Here is a 17113-nt window from a genome sequence, read left to right on the forward strand (position 1 = left end):
GGTTGAAAGCTGAGTTGGACAGGAGACTTGGGAATATGGAGCTGGAAACGATGTTAGGTTGGAGGTAGAGATAATTCCTGCCAGATTCGGGCTACTTATGGAAAGGAATAACCAAGTCAAGAGAAGGATTCAGTCCTAAGGTAACTGGGGCATGTTGTTTCCATTGGGATGTAGTGTCATGAAACCCTCATGACCAGAATCCTCCCCAAAAGCTTATGCAAGTAATAAAATGAGAGAACATTTTGTTATTAATTTTATTGTTTATCTAATCATATCACATAATATAAATTGAAAGTACAATTTTTCAAATAAAGTAAAAATGAATTTAGGAATATATTCTCAAGACCTGTGGGCAAAAATAATTGTCCAAAGATATTTGTTGATTTAGTGATTTTTCTTCCACATTTTTTTCTTAGATATTTCACCAACACAGAAATATTTCCACAGTTATGTTTCAGATAAGTCAGTAATACAGAGCTATATTTCATGGAAAATAATCCTAATGGAAACAAACATGTATAAATATCCATGATGATATCAATGAGTAATGAGCTCCTTTTCAGTTTGAAGGGTTTTAATAGAGAAGAGTCACCTTTAGAGAATTACAATTAGTGTCAGAATATGGAACCAATGCACAAAAGATTGTATTTGAAAAGTAAGCATTTTACAAATCAAATAATAATGACCTAAAGAAGCTATTATTTTTCTAGCTTCAGGCTTTCCCTTCCACTTACCTGACCTCATACGTTTTCACAAATTCAAGATACCTAAATTTGTATCTCAAACCATGAATTATGTCTGTGTTCCAGAAAACATATTGTAACAGCCTCATGAACCACTTTTCATATACATCATAAAATTACAGGTTTCTAAACTAAGCTCAATCTCCCTGCCAACTAGATTGTCCCTCTATAGTCCTCATTTTGGTGTATGACTTGAGTTAAATTTAAAACCTTGGAATTATTGAATTATTTTTATTTCCATCTCTTCATCCAACCAATCACTGACATTTTTGTGTACATTTCCTCCATTTTCTACCTCAGATTTTATCATTTTCAATCTCTGTATTGCAAAATTCTTCCAACTAACCTTTCCATATTGAATCTCTCTCATAGTCAAAGTTGTCATTAACACTACAACTGGAATTCTCTTTCCCAAACAAATATCTCATTTTGCTCACTTAAAATATTCAACAGCCTGTTCCTCAGGATAAAGTCTTAGCTCCATAGCATGGCATTCTAGTTATTGCATTACTTGGCTCCAGTCTACAGTGGCAGGTGCTTTATTCTCACTAAATCATAGTACAGGCATCAATCCAGGCAAACCTGAATGCTTTGCTTGTAAAGAAATTGCACATTTCTTGCTACTTTAGCTCATTCTTTGTGATATTTGGGAGGCATTTTCCCTCGATCTTTCTTAGTCAAAATACTGCCTACCTCAAGACATTTCCTGCAATTTGTTTTCCTTAATACCTGTCCTCAAACAATATCAATGAAACCTTTATGTACTGCCGGATACTTTAGGCTTCTTTGACATTCATTTGTCTGTGATCTTTTCTGTACCTCAGATATTAGTCTACATTCCTTGTCATTGCTCTTACACTGACATTTCTCTAAGATCAAGATCCATGTGCAGAAATTGGATTTTGCGCTGTACATAAACAGGCTCTATACTCATATCCTAATCTTTAAAAAATCTTATTAAACACCAACTCATAAACCAACTGACCTGGAGATGTAAATCATACCATTCTCTCATCCCTAATGTTCATAGTTTAAATATCCAGGTCTACATGGAACAAATTTCACACTGATATTTATTTCACACAAACATACACAAAGGTAAGCACTTTTTCTTTCATATGCATACCTCAAATCATCTTATTTATCTATAAACATCTCTCTCTCAGTCTGTCTCCAATATGCTGTCATATTTATATACATTCATACACCTCACTTGAGATGTGCATGCATTCATGAGAAAATATATACACACATATGTCTGATATAATATCAGTTACAGCAATAAATATGCAAAACCACTCTTAATCTCTTCACAGTTTGCCTGCATCAGTTTTCAGAGACATAAATTTGCTCAAATAAATTGATGGCTCCTCTCAGAATGCTACTACCACATGCCTTTTATCAACTTTTAGGGCATCTTATGCAGTACTTCCTCTGTAGGTCTTCCTTGACCTCCCCCTTCTTCTTTTTCTCTACTCTACATTGGGTTCATTTTCAATGGTCTCTGGTGTCACCTAATCTTTTCTCAGTCATAACATATATCACACAATATGATAATTGTCTCTTTACATGATATTTTTCTATAGTAAAATTAACATTTTGTCTATCCTTGTTTTTATAGTATCTTGAATTTCCATGGTATATAATACAAGTTTAATAAATATTTGTTGAATAGGTTAAGTCGCATTTCAGATAGCATTTCTGATGAAGCAACAAGATAATAAAAGAATGCAAGGACTTACGCTTTCAGTCCATCCACTAAAAATAAAAGAAAGGAGGGAGCAAAAGAGACAGAGAGAGGGAGAGATGAGGAAGGAAGAGAGGGAGAGATGGAGAAAGAAAGAGGAAGGAAGGGAGGGAGAGGAAAGGAGAAGGTAGGAGAGGGACAGAGGGAGGGAGAAAAATAAACATTTTGTTTGCCTGACCGACATTCTTCTCCTTGAGGATCCTTTCATAATGAAATCTCTTCAACTCCATTTAAGGCATGTTTTTTCACCTTCAGTGAACCAATGTGTTCCCTCAAGTATAATTCTCCTCCTCAATTATTAAGGTTATCTTTTGCTACATTATAAATGATTACAAAATTTAAAGTTTTGGGTTTTGTGGATTCAACTTAACATTCTATCTTCAAGTCTGTCACATGGTTTTGTGACAAAAATGGGATGGGGCTGGAATCTTCTGACGGTTCAGTAAGGATGAACATCCAATATGGCTTCTTCACTGACAAGCCTGGTGCCTCAGCACTCCTCCCTTTCAGGTCTTCCAGAGGTAAAAAGCAGAAGCTGTTAGGCTAGATATGGTCTATACCCAAGACTTACACAGCATCATTTCTGTAGTATTCTATTGCTCAAAGCAATCAAAGGGTTTTACCAAATTCGAGAAGTTGAGAAGTAGACTCAATTCCTGATGATTACTTTGCAGAAGAACATGGGGTTTGGAAGATACTATTATAGTCATTTTTGACAAATCCAGTCTGACATAGTTCTCTCTCTTGCTACAACAATTCACATCCCTCTCATATGCAACATACACTCACATCTCCTCCAAACTTCCAAATCTCATCCAATTATGGCATTAGTACAGAATTTCCTAATCTAAATCATGTCCAGATGAAGGTGAGGCTTCATGGGTGTGGTTTCTTTGATATAGTTTGAGTGTGGTTCCCCTTTCTCTGAAAACCTGTTAACTAAAGATATAAGTTATCTGCCTCCCACACTGATAACCTACAATGTTAATACAGCAATAAGAAAACTGCAAGAACAGTTACATTCCGAAAGAGGGAGAAATATGGCACACAGTTAATGGTCCATAGCATACTGAAATCTACCTAGGCACATGTTGCCACCTCCTTGATTAGTACCCTATGTGCTCCTTGAGGACAATAATCTGCTTCTCTGTGGTTCTTGGCTTAACTGCCTGGGATCTAGGCTCTGTACTTTGAGTCATCATTTGTTTTCTGAAAGAAGTGGTCCAAGTTTTCGTCTCATCTTTCTAAGCCTATATCTTGAGGCCTTCAATGACCCTTTTTCTTTTGAGCTATCTCTGTCCTTTTCACTCTAACCTGGCAGTTCTTCTGACAAATAACAGGTCTTAAAAATTCACACTTTTATCCAGAGGCTAGTGCTTCCTTTAAGAGTGAATAATGTATATAGAAAAAGTGAATGAGAGACAGATTTTATTCAAACTCAGAAATATCTGAAAACTTTATGCTTTCTATGACTTCTACTTGAAAATTAAACACTTTTTAAACTCATCTTGCTCTGTACATATTTTATTACTTGTGGCACTTTCAACATTCCCTCTGGAAATTTCCTTGATGAAATCCATTGGTTTATTAGGTATATTTTTTATTTTCTACCTTAACAAAAGTGACAGCTTTGTCAGTTGTTCCACTATCAGAAAGCACAGATCCCTTTTTTCTCTAGTATACAATAACAATTTTGTCACTACTTAAAGCCTTCCTTAACAGTTTCATTGGTACTCTACAAGCTTCTTTCCATCTATTCTCAAAGTCAATGCTGCACATTTCAAGTTTCTGTTACTACAGAATCCAACTCTTGACACCATTTTTTCTTACATTTAAGTATTATTAACATTTAAACATTAAAGCCCCAACATTTAATGGCTTTAAATTATATTTTATGATGTTTTTTCTCAACTGTGTGGACTCAACTGTGTAGCTCTCACTTGGAGTATCCCAGGGCTTGACGCTCAAGGCTTCTTCTTCACTCATATGTCAGTCACCTCAGTCCACCTCTACACTGACTCCTGTTCCATCAGAGTAGAACCCAGAGGGTTCTTACATGGTGGCACGAAAATTACAAAAGCTATGATAGCAGTTAAGAACTCTGCCAAGAACTGACACAGGTTGACTTCTACTTTATTCATAGCAGTTGTAGGGTCTCAAATTTATTGAAAGGTATAGAGGAGAGTCCATTCTTGGTGGAGAAGTGGCAAGATCACACAACAGAAGAGTATGTGATATGGAACATACAGTTATAGCCATGCTTGGAAAATACAATTTGCCACACTCAACTTTCTTTTACTTCCATCATAAATGATTCTTCAATTTCTTTTTTCCTCAGGTTCTATGTTATGTTCCCAAACAACTCCATCATTGCTCAGCAATGATTATTTTCTAGTGCTCCCCACGTTAGCTCTCATGCATGTAGTCTGCTCTCAATTTTGTGACTTAGGTTTTTTTTTTCTCTAGAGATTCCAAGATAGCCAAAACACCTTGGCTTATGCATACAGAGATTTATAGGGATTCACGAGAGCCAGAACACACCAGCACACATCTCTTACTTTTCAAGACATGCCATAATCTGCATGACAGCAGTTTCCTCCCATAACTCAAGAGCTTAGCTTAGCTTCTGACTCCTGCTCCATTGTGAAAAGACTCTCAATACACTCCAGGTGCTGTTCCAGAAAAAAAGGTGGGTTGGGCACAAGCATGGAATGATAAGTCATATAGAGGAAAGAAGTACTCGGATATTTTCACCAATTAAATATTCTGACAACCATTCATTCAACAGTTCACATTCCCACGTGCCAAAAATAATTACAGTCACAGTTGGCATCTGCCAATAATAAAATTCTTTGGAATATGGTGTCTTTACACTTTATGTGCTGTGAATGGGTAGTGTCTTTACTTAGAATTAATGGAAATAAATTTATTGCTGACGATTTTTCCTCATAGATTAGACTCAACCCAGACAGTGGTACTTACAGCTATTATGATATTCTTCTAATACCATCTTCTACATGAAGACCATCTTTAAATAGGATTGTTCACTTACAATTTGAAAGTGTTCTTTGATGGAGAGCTTTTTTTTTTTTTTTTGAGGAAGATTAGCCCTGAGCTAACATCTGCTGCCAATCCTCCTCTTTTTGCTGAGGAAGACTGGCTCTGAGCTAACATCCGTGCCCATCTTCCTCTACTTTATATGTGGGATGCCTGCCACAGCATGGCTTGACAAGCGGTGCACAGGTCCACACTCAGGATCTGAACTGGTTAACCCCAGGCCAGCATAGCGGAACATGTGAACTTATCGGCTGCGCCACTGGGCCAGCCCGGGTAGAGAGCTATTTTTTCACACAAATATATTTTTATTTTGAAGGCAGTGTGCTTCCCTCGAGTTCTTAGCGATAATAAGCTAAAATTTACCTTTTCCTTCTCATCTGCTCCTGCAATATATAAAATCTGGTGGCCAAAAAAGAAATATATTTTGTCCAGCACATTCTTCTTATAATCAAAGAGACAGTTACCAGAGCCTTCAAATTCTATTTTCATAATGATAAGAATTCTAAGTTTTTTAATAACTCCACCACTTTTAATTCAGGAAACAAATTTTAAAAAATGTGTAATTTGTAAATTACAAATTTTTCTACCCCACAGTCAAGAAAGAACATTGGTAGTTTTTCAGTGTCAATTAGATACAAGACTAAGTTATGCCATTTAATTCTTACATCAGAATTGCAAGATTTGTATTATGTCTTTTTTGTCCGTTGAGGAAATTAAAGCATAAAGCTTAAAACTTGACCAAGGGCACATCTAATAAGTGGCAGAGTTCTGACTGTATCTCATATATGCAGTACTTCAAAGCCTTTGATCTTTGAGTTATACCAGCTGACCTTCCTGCATACATTATCATTTAGCCACGGTGTGCCTTGTACTAAGTACAGCTAACATATAAAGCACCTTGATCAGATTAATGTCATCAACCAAGCACAGTACTGTACTAGTCTTTAAACCTCTGGGACACTGTCATTTTGACTCTCAAACAGTTTAAAATCAACTAGAAAGGAAAAATAATCAAAATATGTATAATATGATACCACTTTGTTATTTTTAATGAAAATGTGCACTGTTGGTGGCAATATAAATTTGTACAACCAGTAGGGAAAACACTATGGGAAGTTCTTCCAAAAATTATGAATGAAACTATCATTTGATCTGGTAATCTCACTTTTGGATATATATCCAAAGGAAATGAAGACAGGATATTGAAGAGATATATCAAAACCCCCATATTCAGTACAACATTATTCACAGTTGTCAGATATGGAAACAACCTAAGTGTCCATCAACGAAGGAACAGATAAAGACTATGTGATTTACATATATATACCACACACACACACACACACACACACACACACACACAATGGAATATGATTCAACCATGAGAAAGAAGGACTTCCTGCTGTTTGTAACAACATGGATGGACCCTGAGGGCATTATGTTAAGTGAAATAAATCAGGAGAGAAAGACAAATACTGTATGATACCACTTATATGTGGAATCTAAAAAAGCCAAACTCATAGAAACAGAGAGGAAAATGGTGGTTTCTAGGACCTGGGGGATAGAGGAAAAGGGGAGATGTTGGTCAAAGAGCACAAACTTCGAGTTATAGAATGACAGGTTCTTAGGATCTAATGTACATTATAGTGAGTATAGTTAACAATACTGTATTATCTGCACACATTGGAAAGCTGGTGTTTTCAATTGCTCTTCTAAACAACTGGCATTTAATTTAGAACTCTTGCCATAAACCTTAGACTGTTTGGTCCCTGATGTCACTGTGTTAATTCTCTTGCAAGACTGATTTCATACGGTATAGGGATCCTTTCCCTGGAACACAGTCCATGGTGCATCCAGTATTGTCCTATACCCTGTCTACCTCTGTGTGAGATCATGAAGGAACTTAGACGATGCCTTCTCGTTTATGTTTTTTACGTTTCCCCAACAAAATATTTTTTCTTTTTAGTTACATTTTTAAAAGACTGTCCATATACCCTCAATCGGCTCCATAAATTGCCTGTAGACAGACCCTGTTCATTCCAATGGATTCCCATGACTCTTTGTCTGTGACTCCCCTCTGTTCTGGAAAGCATGTTCTGTCCATGAGTGGAACATATGAGAATTGCTGGGAAGGTGATATTTTAAGAGTTGCTACGTAACAGTAAGAGATGAGGATTGCTGGATAAATACCCCATGTCTCTAACTCCGTGTTGGATCAGTTTGGAGTATGTTTCTTACATTTTTTTCGAGTATCCTTCTCAAGAAGGAGCTCTTGTAATCAGCAGCAGTAACCTGCTCAGTCACGCACACTTTATTGGCTTTCTCCCCTTCACTGTCTTACTTACTTACTCCCTCACAAGTTTTTTTCTTAGATCAACTCCCAAATACACAACATACACTAGAATTCTTGTTTTGGTTTTCTTTTGGGAGAACCCTTGACAGGGCATTCTTATGTCATACTCATGTTTATAGGTTGAGAACATCATAAGGTAAACTTTAATCTTCTGTTCCTGTTCTAAGAAATAGTATAAGTCATTAGCTTGGCCATTGAGGGGAAGAATACAAACTACTGTGGTAAATGGAGAAACTGACTAAGTTAAGATTCTTGGTGTTCATGTAGTGGTGATGATGGTGGTGCATGTGCTCTCTAGCCATAGACACAGGAAGGTCTGATATGAAAGGAGGACTAAGGGAGATACCGCAAACTTCAAAGTCTCAGATTTTCTTCACTAGCTTGTAAGCCCTTTGAGCTATAAAGATAAGAAAAATGGGAGATAAGAAGCTGTTTCATGTCCCTCATCAGAGAACAGTGCTTTGATTAATGGATTACATCTCAAAACTTTTAAACTATTACCTAATGACCTTTTGGGGGGAAAAAACTTCATAGTGACTTGCAATACCACACACACAGAGAATGAACCCCTTCCAAAGCCATCACAGGCACTGCTAGTCAATGGCAACTCTGAAAAGTAGAAGTGTTCACTTACCCAATAAAAAGACTATATGCTATATTTGTGCAGTTAAATAATGCCAAGTATCACATTATTGAGATATTAATACATAATTCTCTACTGCAGAATGATTTGTATATTTTGATTACTGATAAAGGCACATATGAGCCTGCTTCTTATGAATCGAGCACTCAGGGAGGTCAGATTCACACACGTCTGCACATACTTCTTCACATCCAAGTGAGTTCTGTTGATAGTGTTTTAAAAACGTAGAATTATGGTTAATATCATTTCATCATCTTAAGTAAAAGGCATTATTCAAATCTCACATGACTTCCTATACGGGGTTTTCCTCTGATTTCTTCTAAAATTTAAATTAGTTACTTCTCATATGTGAAAATGAATCTTTTGTTCTTATCTTACCAGGGCCTAAGTAACATCAAATTACACTTGCTCATTATTTTTATATTGTCACTATACTATGAGTTTTTGAAATCATGGAATATGTTTTTGACATTGTTACACATCCAAAGGATAAACTGTCTCTTGGTATTGCGTAAAGACACAATAGATATGCAGATATGGAAGGAAGAAAAAAACAAGAAAGAATGATGAAAGAAAGGAAAACAAAAAGAAAAGATAAGGGAAGAAGGGAAGGGAGAAATGGGATGATAGGAATTTATGAGATATATATACATTTTTTTCACCCAAGTTTATCTCATATTCTAATTGCTTTTATTTTAGGAATATAAGTTCTTTAAGGGAGAACACTATAACGTAAAAGTGTCACCAAGATAGATATAGTACAAGGAGTTTCTATCTTAAGGAAGGTCATGTTATTTTTGGATTATTGCCATGTGTCTGGCTTCAGAATACAAATCTGAGCAGCCCGCTTGCGGATCTCCTTGGTCTTCACACCATAGACAATGGGGTTAAGTGCAGGAGGCACAAGCAGATAGGTGGTAGACAAGAGGATATGGGCATAGGGTGATACATGTCCAAAACGGTGGCTAAAGAAGGAAAAGAAAGCAAGGATATAAAACTCCAAGAATATGACAATATGGGCAGTACAAGTGTTGAATGCTTTGAGTCGTGTCTCCTTCTGGGGAAGACGAAAAACAGCATGAAAAATCAGAACATAGGAGATGAAGACAAAGATCATGTCAAAACCTAGAATTGCAAAAGCCACAAAGAGCCCATATGATTTGTTAACATGGACGTTTTCTGCAGCCAGCTTGACCACAGCCATGTGCTCACAGTAGGAATGCACAATAACCACAGATTGGAAAAACTGCAGTCGTTTGAGTAAAATGGGTAAAATCCCAACAAGGACAGTTGCCCGGATTGCCACCATCAGTAGGATCCGAACTAGGAAGAGAGGTGTGAGGATGGATGTGTGCCTCAAAGGATCACAGATGGCAACATAGCGGTCAAAGGCCATGGCCAATAGGATGCCAGATTCCATGCCCTGCAAGGCATGGATGAAGAAGAGCTGGGTGAGGCAAGCGTCAAAAGCCATGGAGCAAGAGCCAAACCAGAAAATGGCCAACATCTTCGGAACAATGGCTGCACAGAGACCTAGGTCAGTGGCTGCTAGCACTGCCAGGAAGATGTACATGGGCTGATGAAGACTGCGTTCTGTAGGGATGATGATTAACAGGAAGATGTTCCCCATCAGAGCCACCAGGCACACGCCGAGGAAGAGAAATCCAATCCCAAACTGCATATGTTCTAGTCCAGGGATTCCAATCAGGGTCACTGTCTTTGGGTTCAGATATGACATGTTAATAGATCTCATCAGGCTGATAAATCCTTCCCTCACCACTAATTCTGACACTTACTCAGAGAAAATTATGGATGGTCAGGAAGAAGGGAATTATCCTCATCAGTTCTTCTGGAGCATGAAAAACGTGGATGGAAATGCGGCCATGTGACTTCGAATCTTTGGGAATCAATTTGCCAGTATCGGAATAGAATTCTTAGATATTTTTTCCAAAAGCTAACGTAGATGTTTGTAGATGAATCTCGTATTTATTACCTAGAAATTATAGAAATGGAAATTATGATTCTAAGATCATTGATCTTGCTAGTTTTTGAAGTGTTCTCGGATGGTGCCACAAAGACAACGTTAAATTTTGTTTATATCCATCTCCAAACTCCAGACATATTTCAGATTAGGTGAACTTCCTCTGATACACTCGAAGTTGTAGACTAGAACCTCAATCCCATAGTCCTGTTCATTTCTGTTCCAAGCTCAGAATCTCCAGATAATGGCAGCTTTTCCCAGTCCTCCCATTTTCTGTGGTTTAGGGAGTAAAATTCCTCCCCACAAATCTTAGAAATTGACTCTGAGATGGAAGAGTGAGAAGACTTGTTCTTTCAGCAAATATTGGTTGAGCTCCCTGTGTGCAGGTCCATTATGCAGGTTCTTAGAAGTGATGTGGAGGAGCTGTGTTTTTCATCAGCAGTGGCTGAGCATATTTGACTCACTGGCCCATTAGCTTTCAAAGTGGATGTGTAAGCAGAATGGGCTAGAAGATGATGTGAGTACTCACAAATCTTAGAAGAAACAGAAAGTTGAGAAGATAGATAGCAAGTCAATTGAATAACAAATCACTATTAATTAAGATAGGGTGGTAACATGCAGAATATTTTGATGACGTTAATGTGGTTCAGATACAAAAAGGCAGGGTTGGCTGTGGGCCACTCTACTGTTGATGATGGAACTCAACATAATCTAGGTGCTTTCTTTTATCTTATATTACCAGTTGGCATTGAAAATAATTTCTGATACTTTTGATTATATTTTCCCACTACACACCCACATCAAACTCCTGATATTTTCATAATTAATCTGCTCTCTTTCTTTAGAAATCTACTCATGAAGCTTAAGATAACTTTATATACTCTCTTTTTCCTTTTTCATTAACCATTCAAAAATCTTAAAATCATCCAAAAGTTTTATTCTATCTTCCTTATAATTTTGTCATAATCAAATACATTGAATAGGGAATACCATTTGGGATTTTGTCTTTTTTTTTTTTGAAGGGAAACTAGAGGGATTACTTCTATAAAATTATAGAAAAAATAGACTGGTTCACAGTCATTAGGAATATATATGTGAATACAACTAGAAAGTCCCCAGTGTAGAAAATAGAAAATATTTTAATAGTAGGAGGTCTAATCATATGAGCATCTGCAGCTACATGCATCTTTAGACTATGGCCAAGGCAATAAAGAGATAAATTAAAATAATTAGAAATTTTGTAAAAATAATTGCTTTTGATGCTTATATGAAATGAGTTTAGGTGGAGAAAGTGGTGGATTCCCTAGAAGTAATTGGTGATAAATAGAAATATATCTTGTTAAGGTGACATAAGCAGACAAAGGCAGAGCCTAAAGAAGCCATATAAGACAATACATCCTAGATAATTATTTATAAATTGTCTGACAATGTAAGGATAAAAGTAAAATTTAGCTCCAGACCCACCATTGTAGGTGATAATGAATTAATCATATTACTTTTCTTCTATACTATAGCACAGCATGTATATTATTTGTGTATATATAAAATTTTATAAAATATATATGAATATATGTTATTTTATACAATATATATGTATAAATAAAATTTTCTCTAATATATGATGTTTTGACATCTTGAAAAACCTTTCTGTCTGGAGAGAGACTGCCCATTCCTGACAGGACTAGCCAATTCTTAGAGATAGTAAAGGGCGCAGGTAGGAGCATAACTTTGATATGCAAACTAACCAGTCCAGAATCTTACCTCTATTTGGCCCATGTACTCCTGGAGGCAACATTCCTCCATCTTAATCATCCCAGGGTCATCCCCATAGCCCAAAGCCCACTAAAATTATTCAACCTGGTCAGTCCTAAACTGCTCACCTCCCCCTGCCTTGCCTTTCTGTTGGAAACCCTAGTAGAGGCTTTGCCCTTAAGCACCTAAGCACTATGCTCCTCCCACTTCCTCCACCTGTCTTCTGCCTTCCAATTACGCTGGTGTTTTTTCATTTAAACCTGTAAGGCATGGTGTGCCTCCTGTCTGTAGGATTTCTTGGTATAATAAACTTTGTTTTCCAGAGTCTCTCTTCTGTTTTCTCTTGTGGCCACACCTGACTGATCATCTTATAGTAAAAAACAGTAATATAAAATCATAGGATAGGCATTTAGAAATATAACATAAAATCTAATGCTGGCCTACTATTTACCTCATGTGAAATTTTGTCCAAGTTCTTTACATATACTTGACTATAAATGGGAATCATAATATCACTTAACTCGTTGAATTATTGGAAAGATTGAATACACTTATATATGAAAAACTCAACAAAAAGTACAAGAACATAAGCACTCGATGTTTGGTAGCTAGGGCGTGTCAAAACCTGTGCAGAACATCTATGAAGACAGAGACACATTACTGCCTTCCTAAGGAAGTGTATATCAAAAATACAGAAATGAGGAAATTTCCTGAATAAAGAATTGATTATAAATCCACGAGATGAAGAATTTCATGGAGCAGAATAACCATCCCCATTTGATCCATAAGATTGGACATTCATGTAAGCAGATGAAATGATCATTTTCACAATAAAAAAAATGACTTGCCAGTCATGTGCAGACCTTAGTGGAGTCAATAAATTTCACTAATTTAAATTGATTTGGCAATTTCATCTGAGAAACAATTATATCCTTCTTTAAAGTATTACTAGGTAGATGGAAAAAGCATTCATAACAAAACCACTTTTCTAAGAGTTTGCATTCAAAATAGCTTCTAAGCCAGCAAAGACATGCATTTTGTTTTCAATTTATCATTCTATAAAAATCAAGTGAGAAAATGTTCATTCCTGGTCTCTGAGTGAAAGAAAAGGAGGAAGGAATAGGAAGATATCATAAATTGAGGCAGTGTAAACCATAAGAAACAAGAAACAAAAAATAAAATATTTTAACGCCCCAGATAAAGAGAGGACTGTATTTCAGGGGATGGGATATGAGTTGCAGTCACTGTGGCAAGACCAGGTACCACAGCTGTTAAAGGCAATAGGATGCTTCTGTCTTTGACCTTCTCTCCACATCTTACAACCTCTCCTGCCGAAAGTGTGAACACACACACACACACACACGCCCAGAACTTTCTGAACCACAAACTCTCTCTTCCTATTTTTAATAAACTGAGCAATGTTAGAACTACTTTGTACTTAAACTTTAGAAGAGGAGCCTGAAAACCTTATTCTCAACTGCCCTGCCACTAGTTAACTGGGATTTGTCAGCTTAGTTTTCTTCGCATGTAATTAAGAAGATGGCACTAGGTTACATTTGTATCTCTTCCATCTCTAAGTGACATAAATCTAGCCCGTCTCTCATATTATTGATAAATAATCTTGCGGCAGAGAAAAAAAGGTGACATGTCACAGGAAAATGTGTTACTTTTCTGAGAGATACAGGATTAAGATCATCTGATTCCCTAGTTGTTTCAAATCCTTCTAAAATTTACCACAATTAGAAACACTGAGCTATACACAAGTCCCAATTCATGGAGAAGAAACTCACCCAGAAAAACAGGTAGGAGGCTAGAATGTAATACCAAGGGGTGGAACCGCTCTTTTCTGCCAGGCTTTGCATTTGGAAAGGTTTTAATAGCTAACTGTCTTTCATCATCTGCCATTAACTGTTGCTCTTCCTTGCCTTAGAATCTAAACTAATCCCAGGGCAACGTTAAAACCTGGCCCTAGAGAGGTCATTACACTTCTGAAACTCAGCCCCATTTTGCAGGAGAAAGCTATGCCTTTCCTGAGGGCATATAGTCAGAAAACACTCCGGTTACTTCATGAAACATTGTTTCCAAGGAATGAGAACAAGGAAATCTCAAGTCATGGGCACTTGAAAGCATGCTAAATTTACATGAGGAAAGAAAAATATGAAAAATGGAGAGCTTGTAGACTGGAAAGATGGCAGACGGTAATTTAGTCTACTTTCTGGCCTATGATGACAGAACTTTGTCCACTTTCAAGCTTGTAGCTTAAGAAAAAAACTAGATGTTTATCTTTATAATGTTCCTACAGCTGGAACTCATATAGCTACAAGAACTTCTATTTCTATTTTTACCGCTAATAAAATTATAAAATTGGTTGAAGCAATTATAGCACTTTGCAGCTTCCAAAAAAAAAAATAAAAACAAAAATGATAAACTTTTTATCTGAGTCAAAAAAAAATACTGCAGCCTTTCCTTGCAGAGTAGTAGTAGGGGGTTCCACTTATGAAAGATGAATTCTGAAAGATTACAGGGATGCAGAGAGTGTGTGCCCTTGTAGCAACTGTAAAAACTAAAATACCCTTTAAATACAATGAGAAATCTAGGTTGGTTTACTGGGAGAGAAGTGTTAATGTTCTGAACTATTCTCGAAGAAGATAACTGTGGCTTTTCCTTTGGTAATTGACCTCAGAGGAAAATTGTTGTCAGGGAACCATTTATAATCTGTATCAATCAACATAGACTAAATAATGCAGTAAAATAAATTCCCGACATTTCGGAATTTATAAAAAACAAAGGTATGTTTCACATTTATTTTTTAGCTTTGCCACTTTGATCTGGGCCTTAGGCTGAAGGTGCAGCCCCTGTGTGAACCACTGCTATTGTATCACTAGAAAGAGAGCCTGTGAAAGTAAATGATGACTTGTAAATCATTACTTCACAAGTGGGATTTCCATTTCTTTGGCCAAAGCAAATCACATGATGGAGACTGATATCATTAATATGGAAAATGGTGCTGACAAACTGAGAGGACTGATATAGATGACACTATTAGGAAAGTTTAGTAAATATTAGGAACTCATAATCCACTATATTGTCACTGCAAATATCCAGGGAGAGTTAATGGGTTGTAGCGGGAAGTTAGTAAATGAGGTGGCAAGAAGTACTTATTCTGGATATTTTAATAGGAACCCAAAACATTAAGAGATTTAACCAGGAGAAAAAAATATGCATAAAAAGCATTTTTTTAATAATTCTATCTCCAATCTTCATTAAAAATAAACAAATATATATATATATCTCCAATCCATGAGCAAAATAGGAGTAGAATAGATACTTCTTCAGTTACAAATGGCATGTCGGAAAAACATATGGTTAATGTCCTACTTAATGGTGAAAGACTGGCTGGTTGCTCTCTGTTATTAAGAACAAGGTAAGGATGTTCATTCTTATCATTCCTATTTAATATCATAATTGGCATCTTAGCATATGCAATATGCATAGAAAAATAAAGGGCATTAAGATTGAAAGAAAGAACTAAAACTACCCCTATTTGCAAATGACATGATTATCTATATGGAAAACACCAAGGCCTCTATACAATCCTCCTGGACCTAATGATTGATTTTATCAAGATACCATGATAAAAGATCAGTGTACAAAAATCAATTATATTCCCATACAATGTCAATGGACAATTGAAAACCAAATTTTTTAAAGTGCATTTTCAACAGCTGAAAAAAGAAATAGTTATAAATCTACTAAATATGTGTAGAATGTGTATGTTCAAAACTATACAACACTAAGGAAAGAGACAATAAGACCTATATAACTGTAGAGATTTACCATGTCCATGGATTTAGGACTCAAGATAGTTACAGTGTAAGCTATTTCCAAATTAATCTGTAGATTTATTGAAATTTAATGTATGTATCTTCTGTCTTGTTCTTCACTTAATATTATTTTTAGTGAAATAGCAATTATTAATTTTAATACAGTACAATATATTAATATTTTCCCATTGGTTAGATTTTTATATTTTATTTAAGAATCGTTTGCTTATTCCAAGGTCATGAAGATATTCCCCATATTTTCATGTATAGCTTTATTATTCTGTCTTCCACATTTAGATAAAAAATAAATCTAGAGTTGATTTTTATTTTTGACAGAGTGAGGTTGTAGTCAAGGTTTATTTTTCTGCAAATGAATACTTAATTTACTCAATATCATAAGTTGAAAAGAAAAAACTTTATACTCTACTGCATTTTGTGGCATCTTTGTCGTATTCAAAATAAGATCGTTGCTGTATGACCTATTCTAGATTTTAGAAATTTTACATTGGTCAGCTACTCTTATCTGAGTCAAGACACAGTATGAGAATGAACATAACTTCGTGTGTGAGACTTACTATAGCTTACGAGGTATAGTAGAACATTGTTTTGATTAGTCATCTGAGGACCTGGAGCTATGTTACGGTGTAAGTGCACAACTACATATGATACAGATATTTACATGTAGAACACAGAGCACTTGTTTGGATAAAAAACAAGTCAGGGCATGACATAATTTGTATTATTGTGCTTGTTCTTGCTAGGTGATGCAACTTCCCTAGGGCATCTTTTACACAATCTCTATTTGAGAATTGAGCAAAAACATAATTTAAAAGCAGGATTATGAGAGAAATATTTATTTTGGGCAACTCCTCCCCTAGCATTCTAGGTAATCTGACCCTGTTCAACATGTTTATACTCTTTGATATCTAAAAAATGCATTTCACATAGACATTTGGAAATGTGATGATGATCTACCACGCTTGGAGCATTTAGCAGAGTTATTAATTGACCTA

At 36.1% G+C, this 17113-nt stretch overlaps 1 protein-coding gene across 1 annotated transcript; it reads right to left on the minus strand.

The window, feature by feature from the left end:
* Positions 1–9345: 9345 nt before the first annotated feature.
* Positions 9346–10296, minus strand: LOC124225414 (olfactory receptor 52A1-like). Its single transcript, XM_046638072.1, has one exon. The coding sequence runs from the start codon at positions 10294–10296 to the stop codon at positions 9346–9348; it is 951 nt and encodes a 316-aa protein (XP_046494028.1).
* Positions 10297–17113: the final 6817 nt, after the last annotated feature.

Source organism: Equus quagga, chromosome 14 (assembly GCF_021613505.1).
Source record: "Equus quagga isolate Etosha38 chromosome 14, UCLA_HA_Equagga_1.0, whole genome shotgun sequence".
Taxonomy (NCBI): Eukaryota; Metazoa; Chordata; class Mammalia; order Perissodactyla; family Equidae; genus Equus; species Equus quagga.